At 51.5% G+C, this 20,170-nt stretch overlaps 3 protein-coding genes across 3 annotated transcripts; all 3 read right to left on the bottom strand.

The window, feature by feature from the left end:
- Nucleotides 1-396: 396 nt before the first annotated feature.
- Nucleotides 397-3,977, bottom strand: ENH_00035600 (hypothetical protein, conserved; the record flags this gene model as incomplete). Its single annotated transcript, XM_013585021.1, has 2 exons — nucleotides 397-1,047; nucleotides 1,476-3,977. 2 exons carry the CDS (start codon nucleotides 3,975-3,977, stop codon nucleotides 397-399), a joined length of 3,153 nt encoding a protein of 1,050 aa, XP_013440475.1.
- A 2,672-nt stretch (nucleotides 3,978-6,649) lies between these two features.
- Nucleotides 6,650-10,208, bottom strand: ENH_00035590 (hypothetical protein, conserved; the record flags this gene model as incomplete). Its single annotated transcript, XM_013585020.1, has 3 exons — nucleotides 6,650-9,232; nucleotides 9,369-9,446; nucleotides 10,191-10,208. 3 exons carry the CDS (start codon nucleotides 10,206-10,208, stop codon nucleotides 6,650-6,652), a joined length of 2,679 nt encoding a protein of 892 aa, XP_013440474.1.
- Nucleotides 10,209-12,223: 2,015 nt separating this feature from the next.
- Nucleotides 12,224-15,512, bottom strand: ENH_00035580 (hypothetical protein, conserved; the record flags this gene model as incomplete). The annotated part of the gene is made up of 6 exons (XM_013585019.1): nucleotides 12,224-12,658; nucleotides 12,756-12,797; nucleotides 13,430-13,709; nucleotides 13,886-13,975; nucleotides 14,267-14,462; nucleotides 14,696-15,512. 6 exons carry the CDS (start codon nucleotides 15,510-15,512, stop codon nucleotides 12,224-12,226), a joined length of 1,860 nt encoding a protein of 619 aa, XP_013440473.1.
- Between the last annotated feature and the right edge of the window lie 4,658 nt (nucleotides 15,513-20,170).

Here is a 20,170-nt window from a genome sequence, read left to right as displayed (position 1 = left end):
ATAGGCCCAAGGCCAAAAAAGCCCTCAAGCAGCATAACTTGGGCAGGGGTTCATGAAGTGCAGGCCTGCAGACAGAGGGTTTTCTGTGAAGGCTATCACCATCATTTTGGCCTGCAGGCCTTGAGTTGATTAAATAACAAAAGTACGAAAACGTGTCCGTTTGGTTCTTTTGACGGCATATTTGGTTTTTGAAGAAGCTCTCCAGATAGGCCTCTTTTCACAGCTGCGTTGCAGTGCATATGAACCAAGAAGTTCTAGCAGCAGCCTGCAATCTCGTGCGAGGCTGCCATAGAAGCAGCTGCGTTCTGCGGTTGCATCGCTGGCACTTCATTGCACTTATATATGTAGCCTCTCTACTCCTCCTTGACGTGTGTTTGTTCATCGAACGTCAGAAATCTAGCTGCCGCATGCTTCCCTTTTCATCACCACGAACCGGTCGCGGACCTTTCCGCCGTTGAAGCTGGCGGCGAAGGCCCTGCACTCGGGGTTGGGTAAAGTGTCTTGCTGCATCCGGGTAAAGCCAAAGTTTTGCAATGTGCAAACAACCGAACTTAGGCTCACACCGACACACCGCTGGAACGCCACGAGTCGCAGCCGGCGTGCTGCCTTTAGGTAGTGGTGAAATGTACGCGGAGCTGCCATCAGCCGGTGAACATACAGCTGTTCCAAGCCTTCCAAGAACCTCACAGGAGGCCCGGAAGTTGCCTGTTTCTCAGGCTCATATGGGTCCCTCTGTTCCGTTTTTAAGGGCGTTACACGGGAGCTAACCGGTGAGGCCCAAAGGTCAGGCAGAGGCCCAGGGCCCCAGATGACTCCCTCCACCCCCCCAGGTGCTGGGCGTTGAGATGTTTCTGGATCAGACGGGTCTGGAAAATTTGCTAAGTCCAAAACCAACGCGTGCAGGACGCGGAGTTGACGGAGGCCCTGGCAAGCCTGCGCGAGTTCCGGCGGCGGCACCACCAAACGGCCCCCGTACAATAGAGTCTCCAGATGAGGTGTGCAGCCGCTCAACAGATATTGATCAGCAAGTTCTGCGTTTTCTATCAACTGCAACCAGTAAATGACAGTGCGTGGGAAGGGAAAGCAGTTGTGGCATTCGTCAGCCTTAGTTAGACAGGCGCAGTTGCTGGAAAAAGATGAGAGAGGGTTAAAAATTAAGGCAAGGTAGAGACAGAGAGAACCACAAAGGCTTGAGTAAACAAAGAAGTGGGGAAAACGGGCAAATGCAATCCGACAGAAAGGCATTGCGTCAAACAACAATCGAGAAGACAGGGATTGACACAAATGCAGAACACCGCATGCAAAGACGGCAAAAGGAACGGTCAAACACTTGCAGAGATGCTCACACTGCGCGTTGCTATGCTACACACCACGGAAGTATTGTAAGCGGGGCAGTACGCCGCTTACAAGAAGAGGTTATGGCAAGAACCCGGAAAAAATACTTAACAGATCTATACACCGCAAAGTGAGCTCACCTCAAGTCTCTTCAGTTTCGGGCAAAGCTGCCACGCATTTAAAATACATCCCGGCCCCGAGAACTCCGTGAGGGCATCAGCCTCTTGAAGAAACGCTGCCGAGGCTGAAGATCTCAGTCCTCTCAGTCTATCGCTTTTCAAGAGTATGCCTTTGTGCGGGGCAGTTTCGTTGCTCGTGTTGACGCTGCTACTGCTTTCAGTCCAGGTACTGACATTTTTGGAACCGGTTAGTCCGCGAACGCGTACAGTCTCCAACTGTCTCTTCTGCTGGAGAAACGTTGCGAGCCTCCGACTGTCTCCCCAGGTGTCGAGGTTCTTGAGGGCGGGGAGGACGCTGGAAGCTGCGCTGAGCTCAGCCAAGAGGCAGCTGGGGCAGCTGAGGCTCCGGAGGTGGTGCAGCCCCACAGCCCGCAGCATGGAAGCTGACGAGACACGCCGAATGGCCCCTGCTGGAGCCTGCCTGAGGTTTTCCTGTGGCGTAGCCGCCGCCCCACCCCACGTGAGGGCGTGTCTGTGCAAAAATGATACCAGGAGAGCCGTCTCAGCGGAGGTTTTGGAGCCCGCCAAACCCTCAGGCCGACCCCCGTAGCGGTCTGAGGGGACAGTGTCGAGCCAGTTGGTGGGGACGTCTTCTGCCCAAACGCTAAGCTGAGTTAGGTGGCATCCGTATAGTCTGAGAAATTCCAACAGCAGCAACCACTCCCCGCTGTTGCACACATTGACCTCCAGCTGTCGAAGACAGGGGGCGGAAATGAATGCAAGAAATGTTATGTCGTCTAGGCGCAGCTCCTCCAGCTCTGGAAGACGGCAACAGCCAATCCAAGCACTGGTCCCCGTTTCCCCCTGCCGCAACAAGATGCATTCTCTGCAGTACATCTCAGAGTGCTCAGTCGCACCACAAGCCATTCCAGGGCCACTAGGGAAGCTCTCACGGGCACCTCCAGGGGCACCCATTTCATAAGCTTCCACAAGAGGGCAATCTTCTGTCCTTTTCGTGTTATCTTCTGCAACTGGCCAGCCCTCTGCCTGCTCCGCAGGTTGCTGGTCTGGTGGCTCCTTCTGTTGCTGTTGCAACCGTTGCTTATTTGCGGATGCATTTTTGTTGCTGGATTCGAGGGCCCTTCTGATCCACTTTATTACGCCACTCTTGGCGGGGGGCTCCATGAAACCTACGATGTCCATGGCGCGAAGGTGAACGCCATTGAGGGATATGAATCTAACTGCAAGGCAGGGGTGCGTGAAAGAGACTTCTGAACCCCAGTAGCGATGGGCAGGGACTTGGAGGGGCCCGCGAAGACCCCTCTGGGAAGATAGCCCTGCTTCCTGCATTCTAAAGATAGACTCGTGCCTGTGAGCCTCTGAAGTGAGGGTAATCGCATTCTCTTGGAGTTTGGGGGCCTCGAAAAACTCCAAAAGCTGGAAGCCTTCTACCGTTAGCCGCTTGAGGATAGGCAAGTAAAACAGGTTGCGCTTACGCAAGCCCTGCGGAGAAAGACGAGGGGAGTCTCCTGGAGACGACCCCCAATCCGTGAGGCAACTGACGCTGCCCTTGAACGTCTCCCAAGAAGCGGAGCCCAGAGAGATAGGACAGTCATCAGATCGTGGAGCTGCCGTTGCTGCTGCAGTTTCTGCTGCTACTGCTGACGCATGGGGAGGAGAGAGGGGAGGGGAAACGGGGACAGAGAAAGCACCAGAGGCGGGAGGAGAGGGCAGGGGCCTTCTGAGCTGTGGGTGCAGTGGGCTAGGCTCACCGTTGTCCTGTTCTTCTTCAATCCTTTTAGATGTTACACCCCAGTTTTGCGGCGGTTCGCTGTTACTGCTGATGCCACTGCTGTAATCATTGCTGCTGCGGCTGCGTGCGTTGCTGCTAGCGCAGTTGGCTTCAATGCTCGGTGACAAGGGTCTTCTGGGTAAAGAGTCTATGCTGCACCCTGATACCAGCAGAACGCGCATGCGGCGGTGCAGGGTGGCCCCCCTGAGCTGCAAGGTGTCTAGCGTATGGGTGCTCCTGGATATGAGTCTGCACAACTCCATCACAAAGCTGCCCAGAGGAGAGTCCCATGCTTCGAGGTCGAGCGACAACTCAGCGGCGTGGTGCATCCCCGTAAATATGTCTTTCCCAATTTTCTCAGCGGCGCTCTGGAGAGGAGCTGGGCCGGAGACCCTCGAAAAATCAAGAAAGAGGGAGGTCTGGGCGGCACGAGAAATCAAAGAGACAAGACTACTCCTGGTTTCCTGCGGCTGCCGCAGTAGTATAGCTACGCACGGGAATGTCACCACCACTGGGACCTCCCCCATGTCGATCTGCTGCTCCAAGGCACCAGCCCAGCTTAGGCATGTAAGCGACAAAGGCAGGAGAGCTTCTACTGTGTTCAGCCATGTGATGCAACAACGACAGACCAAGAAAGACCGCAAGCTCTCAGACAGTGAACCACAGCCAGCCCAGGCGAGCCCAGAGGCCCGTATCGCGCGAGACAGGCATTCTGCACGAGAGTCCCCCATAGTTCACATGCAAAGAAAGGACGGGAAATTAACTACAATGCGGTCGAAGCCGTGCTTAAAGAGTGGACCGGCAGGGCCGGTGAAGACAAGCCGCTGAAGCAGAAAAATACACGTGGGGATCAGACAGTGAGATAAAGACGATCTGCGAAGCAACGGCGGTAATCATCGGGCAGAGGGAGGTGTCCCCTAAATTCATCTGTGCATTTCAACTCCAACAATGCGGATATAGCTTGACGAGAGACAAGGCAGCAGACGAGCTGCAAAAGGGGTGGCAGCTACCGCCTCTGGGTCACCTCGCAGCTACCGCACTCTCTCTGTTGGTGGTACATGCCTGCTTCCTTGCCAAAAAAGCCTGTGTGTTAATAGCTTATGAAAGAAACCACAGCTTTTTAAACTGGACTTGATTAAGAAAGTCAGGAAAGACCAATGGTCCAACAGCCATGATTACTGGACTAGCGACTAAAAGCCATCGAGGCTCCACCTGCCTCCTTACCCGCCTTTTCCACACAGTTGCAAAATATGCCAGATATTAAATATCCTCGTTTTCCTGTTAATTTGGAAGGGAAAGTACAAGAGAAAGGGACGGATACCCTTGTGCAGGCAACTCTGATTACTGGCACGGTGTGTGCTTGGTTTGTTTCCATCTACACCAATGGCAGCAGCAAAAGCAGCAACAGCATAACGAAGTTTAGATTTTAATGTTCTATTTCACGACAGCAACCTTTATATCAGATCACAAAACGTAAACATAGCAGAACAGGTCCGGCGCCCCTTGCTTGTTGGATGAAGCACAAGGGACTAATGCTGTTCTCGTACATTTCCTCCGTAGCATTAATTATTCATCCCACTAGCAGTATTTGTTTGTTTCCCATTATTACTGCCTGCCAGACCTACCTGGCCAAGAGTTTGGGCACGTGACTTTCACGCAAGTGGTTAGTGGGGACAAGCCAGCAAAGGCGGTGTCTCGACGACAAAGTGATCTGCCGGCCATGAATTTTGCCTTCCAAGCTAGGAACGGCGGCTTTGGCCCATTGAGCTCGTAACATCTCCAAAATTTGGTTTTGTTCCTCCGTTTTTTGGCCTAGTGAGCACGATGTATGACAATCTAACCGGCGACGTTCCTTCTGTTTAAGCTTTTACGCGTTGCAGAGCGGCTTCTTCTGCATAGTTTCCTTATTGTTTAATCACGAACCGTTGTCAAGACGTGCTTTGAGAGCCTTAAAGTGTATGTGTATCATACAAGTTGAATTTCCCCGTTGGCACAAGCGGCCAAGGGGCTTGGAAGGGGACTGGAGGAGACTCATGTAAGCTCGCTCGGCAGTAAATTGCTCCTAGACTTGAGGATCTGGCAAATACGAAATGGGATCGAAATGGGGGCACGAAATGGGATCACCTGGAAATACGCCTACATAACATGCTGTAGAGCCATTGTGTGACTACTGCTCATCCCATTTTGCAAAAGCTCTATCGTGGTCGCTTCACAAGGTCAAGCGTTTCTGTAGATCTGATTCTGCTTAAGAATTCTAGTGGCTACGGTACGTGTCCCACTCATAGATGATCCCCTGTTAGATCCTAGCACAAGCATCGTCGTTGCAGTCTGCGATCTTTATGCGCCTTCTCATCGGTCACCGTCACAGTGCGCATCGGCTTCTATCACTTTGCAAGTGTTTATCTTCTTATCTGTATCCGAGCTAGCCATTGAACCCGATACCAAGCCAGCTACACAACAAGCTACACATCTACAGAACGTCTGGCTAGCGCACCTACATGAGTGGTGTGGCCTTGGCATCGCGGGTGTGGTCTAGTGGCTATGACGTTCGCCTCACACGCGAAAGATCCCGGGTTCGATCCCCGGCACCCGTAGTAGTTTTCCTGGCCATCGTTTTTTCCTAATGCATTAACGTCAGTCCTCCAGATTCAGCTGTTCCGCTTGCGCACTATTTCCCAACTCGCAAAAACTATCTGGCTAGGCGTCTAGCTACCAAGCCACGTACTCAGCGTGATCAATAGACAAATTGACGCAAGATGAGGAGGGTCTCTAACCAGATACGCAGGAAGAGGGCTCAATGACAGTGGCGCGGGCGTGGTCTAGTGGCTATGACGTTCGCCTCACACGCGAAAGATCCCGGGTTCGATCCCCGGCGCCCGTATGGTTTTTCCTACTGCCCACTTTTTAGATTCCAGCAACTAGCGCTAACTGCCTAAAAGCACGTACATAGATTCCGTCAGGTCCATGGCATTCTCAACGGTTCGCAAGGTGGGTGCATACACCTCGATACCCAGCGAAGGAGATAACTAGCGAGGTAGGCGGGAGGGCAATTGGTGGGTTGCCTCTGCTTAGATAGAAATGCAAAGACTGCGGTATCTCCAGGGCGGGCGTGGTCTAGTGGCTATGACGTTCGCCTCACACGCGAAAGATCCCGGGTTCGATCCCCGGCGCCCGTATTCTATCCTTGAGACTGTATTCGTACTTGAAGCAAATGTTCTTGATAGTTAAGATAGCAAAGCGGTAGCTGCTTGAATCTGCAACAAAGTAGCTAGCTTGATAGCTCGCATATAGGTATTTAGTTAAACATGCTTACCAACAACGGGCAAGCTACCGGTAGCTGACTGGCTAGGTAGCAACTAGCGTGTTGGTATAAAGTTCCATCTTTTGATTTAGTAGGCATACGTCAGAAAAGACAGGGAAAGGCAGGCGGCCCATAGATGCTTCCGAAGCTCTCAAGGCTGGAAGCCTCAGAAAGCCTCTGAAGTGGGGATTCGCGCTTAACAGCAGCCTCATCTACTTGAGCAAACGAAGCAAGCTCCTCTTCATCAGCTCTGCTGGGTGGCATATCCCCTTTCTCACCTCTCTCAAGAGGGCCCACCCGTACGTCTGCAAACGTATTAGTTTCTTCAGCAGTCACCTGCTGCTGCTGCTTTTTTGTCTTCTCAACGGCTGGTTTTATTTGATGATCTGGGGTAAAGGGAGCTCCACAGATCGGTTGAAGTTTCTGCTGGGTACGCTTCAACAACTGTGGTTTTTCGACCTTGATGGCCCCCAGAAAAGGTACATGGATCGCCATTTCTTCACTTATGGGACGTTTTTTGCAGGGATCCTCCGTGGTGTTCGCTAAAGAGGCCCCGTTTATGGCGGCACAACTTGTCCTGGAGTGTTTTGCTTCACCTCCTGTACCATTCCTGCATGCGGAGGATGCGACTAGACCACACTTGACGCCCAGTCGCTTCTCTGCATGGCTACTGAGACCATCTGATACGCCGTCTGTAGCGTCCAAAACCACCAGAGGATGCAAATGGCCCTCATGATTGCCCACACAAGCCCCCGTACACGCCTCCTTACTGTTTTGCTTGACAGCCCATCCCGTCTCCCTAAAGCTGGTCCCCATTGGAGGCCCCAGGTTGATGCGCTGCCAAGCTGTGTATATTAGGCTTCGCCCTTGGTTACTAAGTTTTCGTAGCCCCAGACGGAGATCCACCGTGAGTGAAAGAGAAGAAAGCGAGCCCTCGAAGGTGCAAGAACCCTCAGTGGCACTAGTGCAAATTTGGTGATGAGAGCCCTTCCGGCTTCGGTTATTCCAATCTGGTCTCAAAGCTACACGTAGGCTGTTGGCATGCTGATATGGGGGCCTTCTGGGTTTGAAACTTCGTCGGCTGCTCTTTAAGGGAGCCTCTCTAAGAGGGACTCTCCTCCGAGAAGCTCCTCTAGCGCCGTCTCCCATTAGGTCCTCTGGGCTGCAGCACTCCCTTAGTATAGACCCTTCCATTACCCGATTCAAGATGGAAGACCTTCTGCTGCTCCTTTTAATTCTTCTTTGGGTCCCGCCCTGCATATATTTCGAAATCACCTTTGAAGTGTTCCCCACTACACATGAATCAAACGTAGGAAAAGGGCAATCGCTGTTGCCGTCGCATGTCTTCGGCTCCTGGGACCTTCTCTGCTTGCTGTTGGGGGCCCTGAAAACTCTACGAGAGCTGGAAGAAGAAAGCTCTTTTGAAAGAACCCCCTTCGTTTGTGTCAGCCGGGCGGAACTCTTTCTGTTGTGTTTTCCGTGAGTAGCCTTAACAGCGCCTGAAGGCTTCCCCGTAACCACAGAGCCCTCTTTTAGAAGTTGCTTGGGACCACTGAGCCTTCTCAAAATAGACCTTTCTATGGCTCTGCATCCACCGTAACTACACACGAGATCCTGTGAGGGCTCTGGGAGCCCCATAAGGGTCCCCGAGGTGCCGTTCAAGGAGGAGCTTGCGAGAGAGACCACCTGGAGACGTTGTTGTTGATGCTCTTGGAGATGCAGGAGCAGCAGCTCTTTCTTCCGTAGCAGCTGCTTCTCTAGCTGCAGCATGTCGAGCTGCTTCTGAAGTTGCTGATGTTGTTGCAGTTCGTGCTGCTGCATGCTTTTACTCTGTTGCAAGTGGCTCTGCTGCAGCTGCTGTTGATGCTGCAGCTGCTTCTGCTCATGCTCCTGGTGTTGCTGAATCTGCTGCTCCAGCTCCTGCAACTGCTCCAGCTGCTGCAGCTGCTGCCTTTGTTGCTGTTGTTGGATTTCTCTGAGAAAAGACAGGTGCTGCAACTCTTGTTGGTGTTGGTGTTGTTGCAGCTCTTGTTGATGTTGATGCTGCGACAGTTGTTCCAGCTGCGCTCCTTCCGTGTGCTGCTGTTGCTTCTGCGACCAGTGCTGCTCCCTCTCCTGTTGCTGAGTGCCCTGTTGAAATAAGTCTGCTGCGTGCTGCAGCGGGACAGAGTTGCCCTGCTGCATAAGAACTCTCGCTTTGAGAGCCCCCTGCAGCGTTTCGCTGTTTTTCTTTTCGTGCTGCGGCCTCACCTCGTATCTCTGTTGCACAGGAAACCCAACTGCAGGGAGCGAACCCCCGGGAAGCCGAAGCAGCTCACGCTCTGCCTCTACTGTTTGCTTTAGAGAAGCTTCCTTCGCTTTGGCTGATTCTAGGGGACCTTGAGACGCTACAAATGGCGAATTCACGCACGTGATATCTCTTAGTAGTGGCAACCCAGTTCTATCCCCTCTGTAACACTTCATTGAGGGTTGCGAAGGCTTCCCTGCTGACACCCTTTCACAAAGGCTTTGTGTGCGTTCGGATACCAGACTGGGCAAATTGCTGCTGGAATTTCCTTTGAGGCACTCGACCCCCCAGTGTTGCTGGGTGTCCTGCGGCTCCTGGGGTTGTTGGTTATCTTGTGGGTGGACCAGCTCGTGAGAGTTGACAGGACGGAAGAGAGGGCCCACAGCAGCGTTTTCGGGCTGCAACAATAAACACTTGATTTTCGTTGTTGGGCTCACAGCATAGAGCTTCAGGTCCACGTCTTAGTGCATACTCCATATTATTAGCACTACACTTGGTTATATGGCTTCAGCCCCCTACCTCAAGGCCTCGTACCTCAAGCCCTCGTACCTCAAGCGTGGCGACATTTTTTGTGCTTTTGTTGCTTCTATGGGAAATCTGTGACGAGGGCGCCTGAGGATACGGCAACAGCTACCGCAGAAGCAGCACCCGCAGCAGCAATGTCAGCCAGAATAATAATGCAGATTAATCTTAATCGCTTGTTCCTCTTGCCAGAAGACAGTTTCGATATCCTCTCTTGTCAGTCCTACGCCAAAGACGTAGACCCCTGAGCTTTGATCTCTAGACGTTACGTTTGACTTGCCGTGGTTGCAGGCTCTTTGTCCCTGTTTCTTCTTGCTCCCCTCCCTGAAACCACGCCAAACCCTATGTCATGAGCCAAAATTACTAGACGTTGAGTAATAAACCGTGAATTCTGCCTTGTTAGCACTGAGAAATGTGTTTCCATAGGCTTGGAAGCCTAAACCACAAACTCTATTCCTGAGTGCCTAAGCCTACATCGCCTACGCATGTCCGCCAGCGTTTTAAGTGGCCCTTTCCGGTTTTGAGGGGAGTTTTGCTTGGAAGTCCAAGAATGCCTTCTGATGTTAGCGTTCTGTAACGCACACGAAGGAAAATCTGTGGCCTATACCCGGACTCTTAAACCCTTGTTTTAAGTTCTTTCTATTTAGCGTCAACAATGCATGGCCTGCCGATTAGCCAAGCCTTATATCTAGACGCATTCAAGGGCTTGCTGAATGAGTAGCATTCTCAATGCACGCAATGTGACCGATTTGTTTTCTGCTGCACTGACTAAATGCTTTGCAGACTAGTCAACACAGCAAAGCTTTTCGCGAGACTTCACTGTACCTAACCTACCATATCTTTATGTCGCATGGAGAATGAAAATAGAGGCAGAAAAAAGCGCACGGCGTGTGTGCTGTCCTCGTCAGTCTCCACCGTCTCCTTGCTGCGCTGTCTACTTCTCGCAAGCTTTTGCTGCTGCTGTCGTCGCTCCTGCTGCTGCCGCAGCAGTAGCCAGGTGATTTTAATGTTCCGTCTCCTGTATGCCTCAGTATGGAGGTCTTTTCGATTGTGCCGAGGACGTTGGGTTCTGTGGGCAGTACGGAGTCGATATATCTGCAATTTTTTTTGCCTTGGCATGCGAGCTACTTTTTTTTTCCTGCTTAAAGGCACCCGGAGCCATGGGAACAGACGGCTCGAAAGTCCCCAAAGGATCCAACTGCTGCAGATACCGATAAAAAAGAAACGCTAAGGTCTCAGGCTCCTAGTCTCAGGGGCAAAAAGGGGAAAGCATTCTTCAAATCTGGACTGCGCACCCTGGACCTCAACATACAGCGCAAGCAATAGGCCCCACAGGCCTTATGTGCTCACGGCTTTTCTCTACATGTTTGTTTCCTGTGACTATAGGACTCCAAACTCTTAGAGCACTGCGCCGCAAGTCCCGAAAGGTGAACCCGTCAATCTTAACCGCAAAGGTAAGTGAATACACCAAAGTGGGCTAGGCTGAAAGCGTTATCGGCAGAAAACGAGCAATAAATGACTTTTGATAAAATCCTCAGCGCTAAATCCTAAGCGCTTAAGTGAAAACAAAAGAACAGCCTGCCCGACCTCCAGGCTGGACCTTAAGTCGTTCCAGGTGGGACCATGTGGCCTAACTCTTGAACTAAACCTTAGGAGCTAATCCTTTTCATGTGTTACTCCCAGAAAAAAATAAGCATTTGGGTATTCTCGTGAAATTTCATCGCATGGCCAGTAGAGACTCGAGCACTTTTGGGGGCTGGCCAGCAGCCTCCTTGGCCGTAAGGCCTGAAATTAGAATTCTATACAATCCTATCATGGCCATCTCACCCATTTTGGAGTTCAGGAGAAAAGCTAAGAAGCTCTCCAGTTGTAATGCCTCAATAGATCATACAAGCCGTAGAAAATCTCACGTCCAAGGACCTCGGCTCTGAACCCGTACTGGACGCCTGGGGTTCACAAAGCGCGAGAGGACTACAATGGTCGTTTCATTTGGAAACGATTTAGGATCTACAGATTCAGCAGCTAATATTAAGTTCTACACTGTAAAGGCGAATTCAGAAATGCTAGATTATGAGTTCCAGACGCGCTTGCTGGCAGGGTAGTCAGAGGGTCACCCGAGTGTAGTATCTACGCAATCAGCAGCTAACAATAAGATCTACACTGTGAACCTGAATTCAGAAATCATAGAGTACGAGTTTCAGACACGCTTGCTGGCAGGGGTAGTCAGAGGGTCACCTCAGCATAGAAACACTGCAAAGATTTGTAGAAGCCAATAGCAGGGCACCTCCGCAAAGCGTATCTCTGGTGCAAGAACTCGTGTCATCATAACGTGACATCCTTGGCCAGATTCTCGGGGACAGGCGCGCTCTGGGTAGCCCTAGTCCAAATTCCCGCACCACCACTTGATACATGTATGTAGGCGCCTGCCAGTCCAACACCTTTCGCCCTAGGCCTTATGCTACTACAGTAGCAGCCCGAATTTATCTACCCAGATTCAATAGTCACAAAAAGTACTCCTGGTGGGAGCTGCGCAGGAAAACTTGGAGGTTTACAGCGCCTTCTGATCCCACCGGGATTTGCCTACGAAAAACCTAAGTATATGGCCAGAAGTAATGTAATGTAAGTGTGCAATTTATCTGTCAATCACATGGAAAAAAAGTGGAAAAAAAGAAAGAAAACGGCAAGTAAGCCCCCTTTACACAGCGCACAGACAGCCCTTGTGCGCGGTGGGGCAGGACCTACGGGTCCTATTAACCTTTCGGCGGATCCCAGCGACCTTATATTATTTATCAAAATGAAAGCAGTTCAAGTGTCCCTGAAATTTCCCAGGAGCCTTCCTCAGCATGAATGACCCTTCGATTCTCTCTTTAAGGCAAAATGGCGTCAGCAGTATAGGGCCAGTCAGACGGTGATTTACGTTGCTGCTCTTTATCCTGACTAGGAGATGAAAGTGATCCTTGTGGCCAGCTCTTGAGAATTGCGGCGCCTTGGAGAGATTCTTCAGTAGCGCCTCGCAGCGCTCTCGGAGTTCCCTCTCCGGGGTCCACTAAGGTGTTTGCTCTGAGCTCCTCTAGACGTTCCACCCCCTGTTTCTCCAAGGGCTTCTCTACGGGGCTTTCTGAGAGCTTCTCCGCGGAACCTTCTGAAGTTGCACCGCGTGATTCCGCTATAAGCCCCTCAGGCGGCGTTGGCGCCCTGTCGAACAAGTGCAAAGGCTCTAAAGCTGTAATTTCCTCTTCATTCCATTCTGAAGGGATGCAAGAAACTCCCTCTGAGAAGCGTTCACTTAGGAAGCTCATGCCCTGCAGTGTACACACACCCCAAGGATTAAACTTTGAGCAAGCAGCCGTCAACAAATGTCTGCGACAGCTGTTTCAAAACCAAAGCATCTGGTCTTACCTCTACTAGCAAGCGGCCCATTTCCTCGGAGAGCCGAACCTCCTGTGCACAATGTCACAGCATCACTCTCAGCAGCGTCATGCCTCAGCAGCGAGACAGCAGCAGTCGCGACACACCCGAAGAGGTACATTGAACACAAATGCTGTCGTGGTAACGCTTGCCTCCTCCCCAAGCAATGATGCTGCAGGGGAACCCCAGACATCCCCGGTTCCCCAAGGGGGCTTCTTGAGGCCCTTTAGGAGGGGGGCCTCGAGGGTCCCTAGGGGCCTTTGACGAAGGGAGCCTCAAGGTGTCTTAGCTGTACCCCGTGAAGATCCCACCCAACTGGCGGGAGGCCGGCATTTTAGCGGGCTCCACTTGGGGCTCGCTTTGCAGCACATGCATTGAGTGGCCACTGCTGATCTATTTTCTGGCCGTGAGGACCCCGTAAGACTACAGGGGACTCCACTAAAGAAATTAGACCAAGGAGTTTCCTGGCTATTGCCCGTAGGAGTCTTCTGCTCGGTTACTGTTGAAGAGTTCTTCTCATGGGAGGCGTCTGCTACTCTTCTGGTGTCAACAGGATCATGTTGCGCCCCCAGATATTTGCGTGAGGGCCCCCCCTCCGGCTTTTTGAGAGCCCCCTTGGGGACCCTGGGGCCCGCTGGCAGCAGCCCCGCTTTTCTGTCTCTAACCTGGTGAGCGTGCTTGATAAACCTTCCAAAGGAGACAGCTGCCCCTGCTGCCACCGCTGCTGCTGTGGCTGCAGCTTCTGCTGCTGCCATGGCGGTGGCCGAGATCCGCGCTTGAGTGTTCAGGCGTTGCAGCTGACGAGCAGCAGCGGCGGCAGCAGCAGCAGCAGCTCGTGCTCCCCCCTTAATCGAATTGGCCTGTCGCTGTAGCCTAAAAAGCCATGGCGGCACGTGGCCAACCCCCAGCAAAACACACAAGTGATCCGCAAAGTTCACGCAGTTCCTGCACAGGCAGCAGCATCCGCATCGCAAGCTTAAATGATAGGGCAAGCAGGCAGCTTTAAGAAGCAGCACTGCTGCTCTCTGTGGTGAGAACAATGTTCTGCCAAGACGCGAAATCATTCTGTGGTGCTAATGCATCCTAGACCCTAGACCCTAAAATCTGAGGGAGTAACCGACCTGCTGAGAACGTCATATGAGTTGCCGGGCCATTCGACCTTCAGAACTTCTACAAGCGAGAGAAACTCTTCCATGTCCAAATCGGCCGGCCTGCAGAGAATTTCCAGACCCGGAACTGTAGACCCGAGGCCTTGTGTACTAATACCTAGATGGGCCTTCCCTTATTAGCAAGATCTCCGCCTCCTGAACAGGACGAGAGTCTTATTTGATGGCTGGAAAAGGGCTCAGGCTAGGCAACTAGCTTCCACATGGACTCTAGACAATAGGCATGAAACGTAAACCCTAAACTGTCTGATCTTGCTCACCCGCCTACCATCCAACTTACTAATGAACTGCGTGAACCCGAAACCCTCTAAACTTTGCCCTCACCAGCCTACCTACCCCATGGGTACGGTCTCTCTATAGACATGGGCCGGGTGTTGCATGGGCTGGCAGACGCTTACGCCAGTCGTTTCATCTGTATGCAGGATAACAAGCACAGCAGCTGCTCCCCGTAACGTTGCTGCAGCTGTCCATAGTGTCCATGGCTCCAGTGATGCCCTTTCGCTCCCGTAGTGCCTCAGAGAACCAGCAGTCGCTGCAACACTAAATGTTTCCCGCTCATAAGCTTGTTCGCTATATAGCTATGTAGGTTGGTAACTGCCTGGCCAAATTCGTTGCTAGCTGCGCAGAAACGTGGGTTCTCACCGAGTTATCTGGCGATTCGAGCCCTAACTATCTGTCTCTCTGGCTAATTGCCGATCCCGTTGTTTAATTCTCTAGCACGCCGGCTAATTGGTTTCCTAGCTACAAGTATAGCTGTGCATTTACCTGCCGTCTGCCCAAAAGAGTATTCCTGTCCGTAGACTTCCACCCCTGCATGGAAGGCTCCAGCACCCAAGGGCCTCATAATTCGATTTACGTAATTTGATATGGCTGGCGTAAGGTCGTAAACGTGTAGCAGCACCATCCGGGGAGAAAAGGGAGGCAAGGGGCTACCCCGAGGACCTCTGCGGACACCCGCTGGGGCTGTAGGAGGCACTGATAATGTGGGAGGGCCCCACGGGTCACAAGAGCCCTGGCTGGCGCCGACACTTGTGCAGATGCTGCGCTGTTGCTGACGCAGCAATAGCACCTGTTGCTGCTGCCGTGCCTCCGCTAGCTGCTGCTGCAGCAGCTGGCGCTCCCTCCGCAGACGGGCAGCACGTCGGTGGCCCTCAGCCCGCAGCTGCAGCAGCTGGCTCCTCAGCTGCTGAGCTGCTTCGTTGTCATCTTCAGATTCCGGGTGCTGTTGCTTTTGTTCGCGGCTCCGTGCTAGAGCCGTACCCACATCCCTGACTGGAGATGCCAGCAGCCAGTCATCTTTAACCTGGGGATCCCCTCGTACGCTACTTCGGGTTCCACCGAATATGTCACGAGGAGCAGGCAGGAAAGGATACGAATGGGAGGATCCCCAGCCTCTTTGACAGCTTGACTTTTCATAGGCTGAGTCTGCTTCGGGTTCGCTCCGGGATAAGCCCCTGTACATGCATTCAAGAGCCGTGTCCGACCACGTGGATGCACCCCACTTATCCTGCAGCTCTGTCTTGGTGCGAATGACGATGCCTTCTGAGGCTCTTTTTCTCAGCACAGATTCCGCGACTTCCATTGTGGCAGAAGGGGATGCTTCCGTTCTGGTACAGTCTATGTTAGAGTCACAGCTGCTCACCCCACTGTCAATGCTTCCAATATCATTGCAACGGAACCACTGGGTTAAAAATTCCAATATCCCGGGATAGTTCGGGGGCCCCCAGTGGCGCAAAGGAGTGCGGGGTGAATGCGCCCGCGTTAAACAACACTGAAGGACGCGAAACGAGTTTTCGGTCCACGTCGGCGCCTAAAGAGTCAACCAAAAGCATTAAAAACGCTTTCAAGCTAATTTGGACTAAAATATGCATATAAAAAAAAACAAACCGAAGAGGCAACTGACTGGGATGAATAAGCGGCGACGGCATAAACCTAGGCTCTACGCCCAAACACTGAACAATTTGCCGTATTCAAAGTATTGTACGGACGAATAGGCGCAATGAGACCTAGAATTAGCATTTGAATAACACTAGCAGAGCATGAGTAGGCTGCATCGTACTCTTCAGGCGTAGCGGCCCAGGCGCAGCCGACAAGCATTCTGCGCGTCGGCAGCTGTTGCTGGGGGCCGAAAGGACTTTCAGAAGGGCAAAAAGGCGGCATGAGTTATATGGGAGCACCTTACTGCTTCTTCTTGGTTTCCCCGTAAGTACTGAGCTCCCTGAATGTACGTTTTTCAAAGGGAGAGGAGGAGGCCACTAACTTCGGGGGACAGTGGCCTCTTGACATTGCTCCCGTTTCAGTGTTTCCTTACACCAGAACTGCATCGGCTACTATTTGCATTAGCCCCGCACTACAAGAAACCGGGTAGGGAAGGAAGTTTCTGAGGGAATATACCAAAGCAACAGCTCCAGAAATGTGACCAACGGCAGCAGCTACGGAACAGGATATGGTGCCATCTACAGCATGAAAACCAGGAAGATGCATGAGCAGCTAATATAATTCCAACTCCCTGGCCTTGGCGAAATCTTCATGCTTTCCTGGGAATGGAGCTACTAGTTCATTTCCCTCATGCCAACTCGCCAGGTTTCTGGAGCCCCCAAAATTGCTTCGGAACCTCTAAAGATCTCTAGAAAAACCCTAGCGAAGAGTGGTCACTTAACGCTTGACAGCTGGAAGCCAAAACGCCTCATTGGGTCCCTGGTGTCCTCAAAATCCGACTGCTTTTTGGCTGCCTCGTAGCCTGCTTGCACTATTCCGCTTTGCCCTCGAGATGCAGATTCGTTGCTGTGGAATCGTGCATCTACCTGTCCCCAGGTTAGTACTGTCCATCTTGCTCTCAGTGATTACGGCTGGTAATATACGCGACCCTCACCGAGCTGAAATCCCCTTCTATAGCCAACAAATATAAACCGACAGCTGCTGGTTTCCATCTCCTAAAGAACCCCAATACCAGCAGAGCCGTCCCTTCCATCTCGAAAGTTCTGTAGGTTGTCTTTATTGTGAAGTCGCAAACTGTCTGAAGTACTCAGCGAATGAAACATCACAGCTGGGTGGCGGCCCTTGGAGGATACAACTGTCGCAGTGACAATTTCATTCAACGCCACAGCTGGCCATAATATCGACAACTGAAGCTATCCCGACAGACCGTCAGAAAAACCGCAGTACTAGCAAGCCCCTCTGACACGAGCAGGCATACCAGACCAAAAACAAAATTCGGTAGACAAAACAACAGTGTTAACCTATATCTCGAACTTCACAGACACTTCACTACAGCTCATGCCTGAAGCCACCGAAGGTTCCTTATTTCCAGGAAACCCGGAGTACCCGCAGGCCCAGGCCCCTCTAGCATTGTGACAACCAGACAGAACATAAATCGATACACAAAACGACTTATCAACAACAGTTATATCGCAAAAACCCACAACTTGCCTACAACCCCGCACTCCATGCTACCTCACACAAAGACAATCGTTAGCAGCCGCGCGAACACGTACTGCTGACCAGAAATTCTGCTGTGGAGCCACCCTCTAGGGGCGGGCCTAGCCAATCACAGGCCGCTGAGTGCAATGCGCTGCTCATAGCTACGACAGGGTGATGCCGGAGCCACCCCGAGCGCCAGCCAAGTAAGTTTAATTGTAGACTCGCAAGCAGCTTCCACCCTCTCCTGTGCTGAACGGCGAATAGGCGTCGATACGATCACGAAAGCGCCTCATGCAGATCACTACGAGAGCAGCAGTCCAAAATATTTAAGAGACTTACAATTTTCCAGCTTATATCTCTCACGTAATTGAGGCTTCCTTCAAGCAAGCACTGAAGTCGCCACTCAAACGCGGGCCTACTGCAGCAGGCCCGTGACCCTGTCTCGGGCTGCATTGAGGCTATCCAAGTGATTTCGTGTTCAGTGGGCATTGATTTCAGTGTTTAGTGCACTTATGACCTTTTACTGTGACACACAGAAATGCTGGCTGCTGTACGGTGTTGTTGCTCTCCAGACTGCTTCCACCTTCCTGAAGAAATTTCTGCTAGCGTTGCTCGTGGCAAGCACAGTAGTTTAGTTTTAAAAAAGCTTCAGATAGGGCCACAGTGCTATTGCGGACTTTCTGCTTCCGGAGTGGGGTACGTCGATGGGCCGCTAAGTTTCTCATTGCTGCCTGGAGAGTCTGTATGCCGTGGTCCTTCAGAGGGGCATGAGAAGCCCTTCGAACGCTTCTGCATGAAACTAAACTAAAACGAATATGCAAAGACAAGCCAAATAAAAAGCACAATCTGTGGGATTGTAGCGCCGCGACACTTGAGTGGAGCGTTACTGCGCCCTGAGGGCTCCGAGACTTCAGGTTGGGTTTTGTTTGCACCCAACTTCAAGATTCGCTGGAAAACGTCACGATCGAATGAGCGTAATGAAACTGTCCCAAAACATTGTAGAATTTGAGGCATTGCAAACGTGTAGGTGCACGACACAGATGCAAGTGAGGATGTTCCTCCCTACTACAGCTTCGTTTCTTCGCAAATTTGCAGCCTTAACACTGGACAAGTTTCAGTTCAATCTCAAACAAAACCATCCATTATTGCGATTTTGACGTTATTCTTTACGTTCCTCTATGCCATGTCTCGTCTGAGCTGTTTCCGATTATCATTGCTCGGATCCTCCTTTCTCAGGTGATGGCGGAAAAGGCAATCACGTCACGAATACCGCTGCCACGGTCTAGAATGCCATGAACTTTTCGGGAAAAAGCTTGGTGCATAACATTTTTGCAAACCCCCCCTAAAAGTTTCATTTGGGAGAAGCGTTGATGCACCCGAACCGGAAGACGCAAGAGTCGCAGTAGGGGAAGGTACAGAAGTTGTAGGAAGCATTTGTCTTGAGGCAAAGTCATTAGTAGATTTCTTTCTATGCCAATTATTACGTTTTGTCCCAATGTAAACAGCCATGTTCGACTTCATGCTTTCTCATGCTGTGCAACGTTGTATGCCCTGCCCACCCAACAGCGAGTCTCGCGCCTTGGTTGCATGAGTGTTGAAGAGATCTCTCGAGCACTGATTTAATTTCGGTGTGTATACACTTTAGCATAGCGCTATTCTTTACATGATATCAGGTGACAAGAACGACTGTAAGTACCCTAGCAGAGAACCAAACTGGCTCACCACAACGCAGCACTGGCAGATGGCGATCCGGCACTTATCCTCCTGAAGCGAACATAACAAGTCTTCTGTCCGCTAATGCTTGAACTGACTATGATAAGATTGCCAAACAAAAGCCGTCACTAGACTCAGTTCCAGCGAGCAAACCACGTCAGCGGTGCGCCAGCAGCGCCGTCAACACATCGCCACCACTTCATTTAGAAGTTAGCTGCTGCTTCTTTGTTAATACCGCACGAGACAGCTTCTTCGCTTGCTAGCATGTAAATAGCTTGGGCAAACTGAGCTCGTAGGCACCACCCGACACAATCCTTAGTGGCCGGAGTCCAAAAAGCCAAGTGCGGGACAGGGAAAAACGTGAATTTTCCGCCGACAAGTTTAAGCAAGTACCGACAGAGGATCCGGGGCAGCGGCAGAGAAGGCCCTATGAAGCGAGAGATAACAGACGGCTGAGGGGTTGAAGAGAGCAGTGCGCAGTCAGAGTAAGGTTTTCTAAGAGGAGAACAAGAGCGCCGAAGTGCTGAGAAGGTTCAAGTTATTCAAGTGTCAAGACTGCTTGAAGGGTCTTCAAATATCCTAGCCACTAAAGTGTTCTTACTGCCTCAAGATGTTTAGCAGGCGAAACTTTGTGCACAGTATCAACAAGCCTAGACGCCAGAAGAAACCCTTGCCACCCAGTGAGCTACTTTTATACTACAATGGCCGGGTAGCCACTACGAGCAGCTGAATGAAAACAGAGAACCATGTAAAAAGTACATAATGGTCCGAAGTGGAGAGACCTTAAAGGTTCAGATAACGTTGGATGAGAGCAGTCCTGTCATCTAAAGGGCTTCTGGAACTGCAGTTCCCCTCTGCTCGTTTGGTTGAAAAGCTCAAGACGTATTTCGCATTTTTAAAATATGCGCAGCTGACGTCCGATGTGCTCAACCGTATATATAGGGAGCATTAGAATGTAGCTCGAGCTGGCTTTCAACTGAGCTGCTGTACCCAGTAGCAAGAAGACAGCTTGTTCGGAATCAATGCGAATTTGTTTTCTAGTGTATGCGTCCTGCGTTACTTTCCCCAAGGCTACTACTGATCCAGGTTGTGCTCAATTTATATATC

This window comes from Eimeria necatrix, genomic scaffold, assembly GCF_000499385.1.
Source record: "Eimeria necatrix Houghton genomic scaffold, Enh_scaff25, whole genome shotgun sequence".
NCBI classification, from domain to species: Eukaryota; Apicomplexa; class Conoidasida; order Eucoccidiorida; family Eimeriidae; genus Eimeria; species Eimeria necatrix.
The sequence above is the reverse complement of the archived record's forward strand: the minus strand, read 5'-3'. Positions and strand labels throughout refer to the sequence as shown.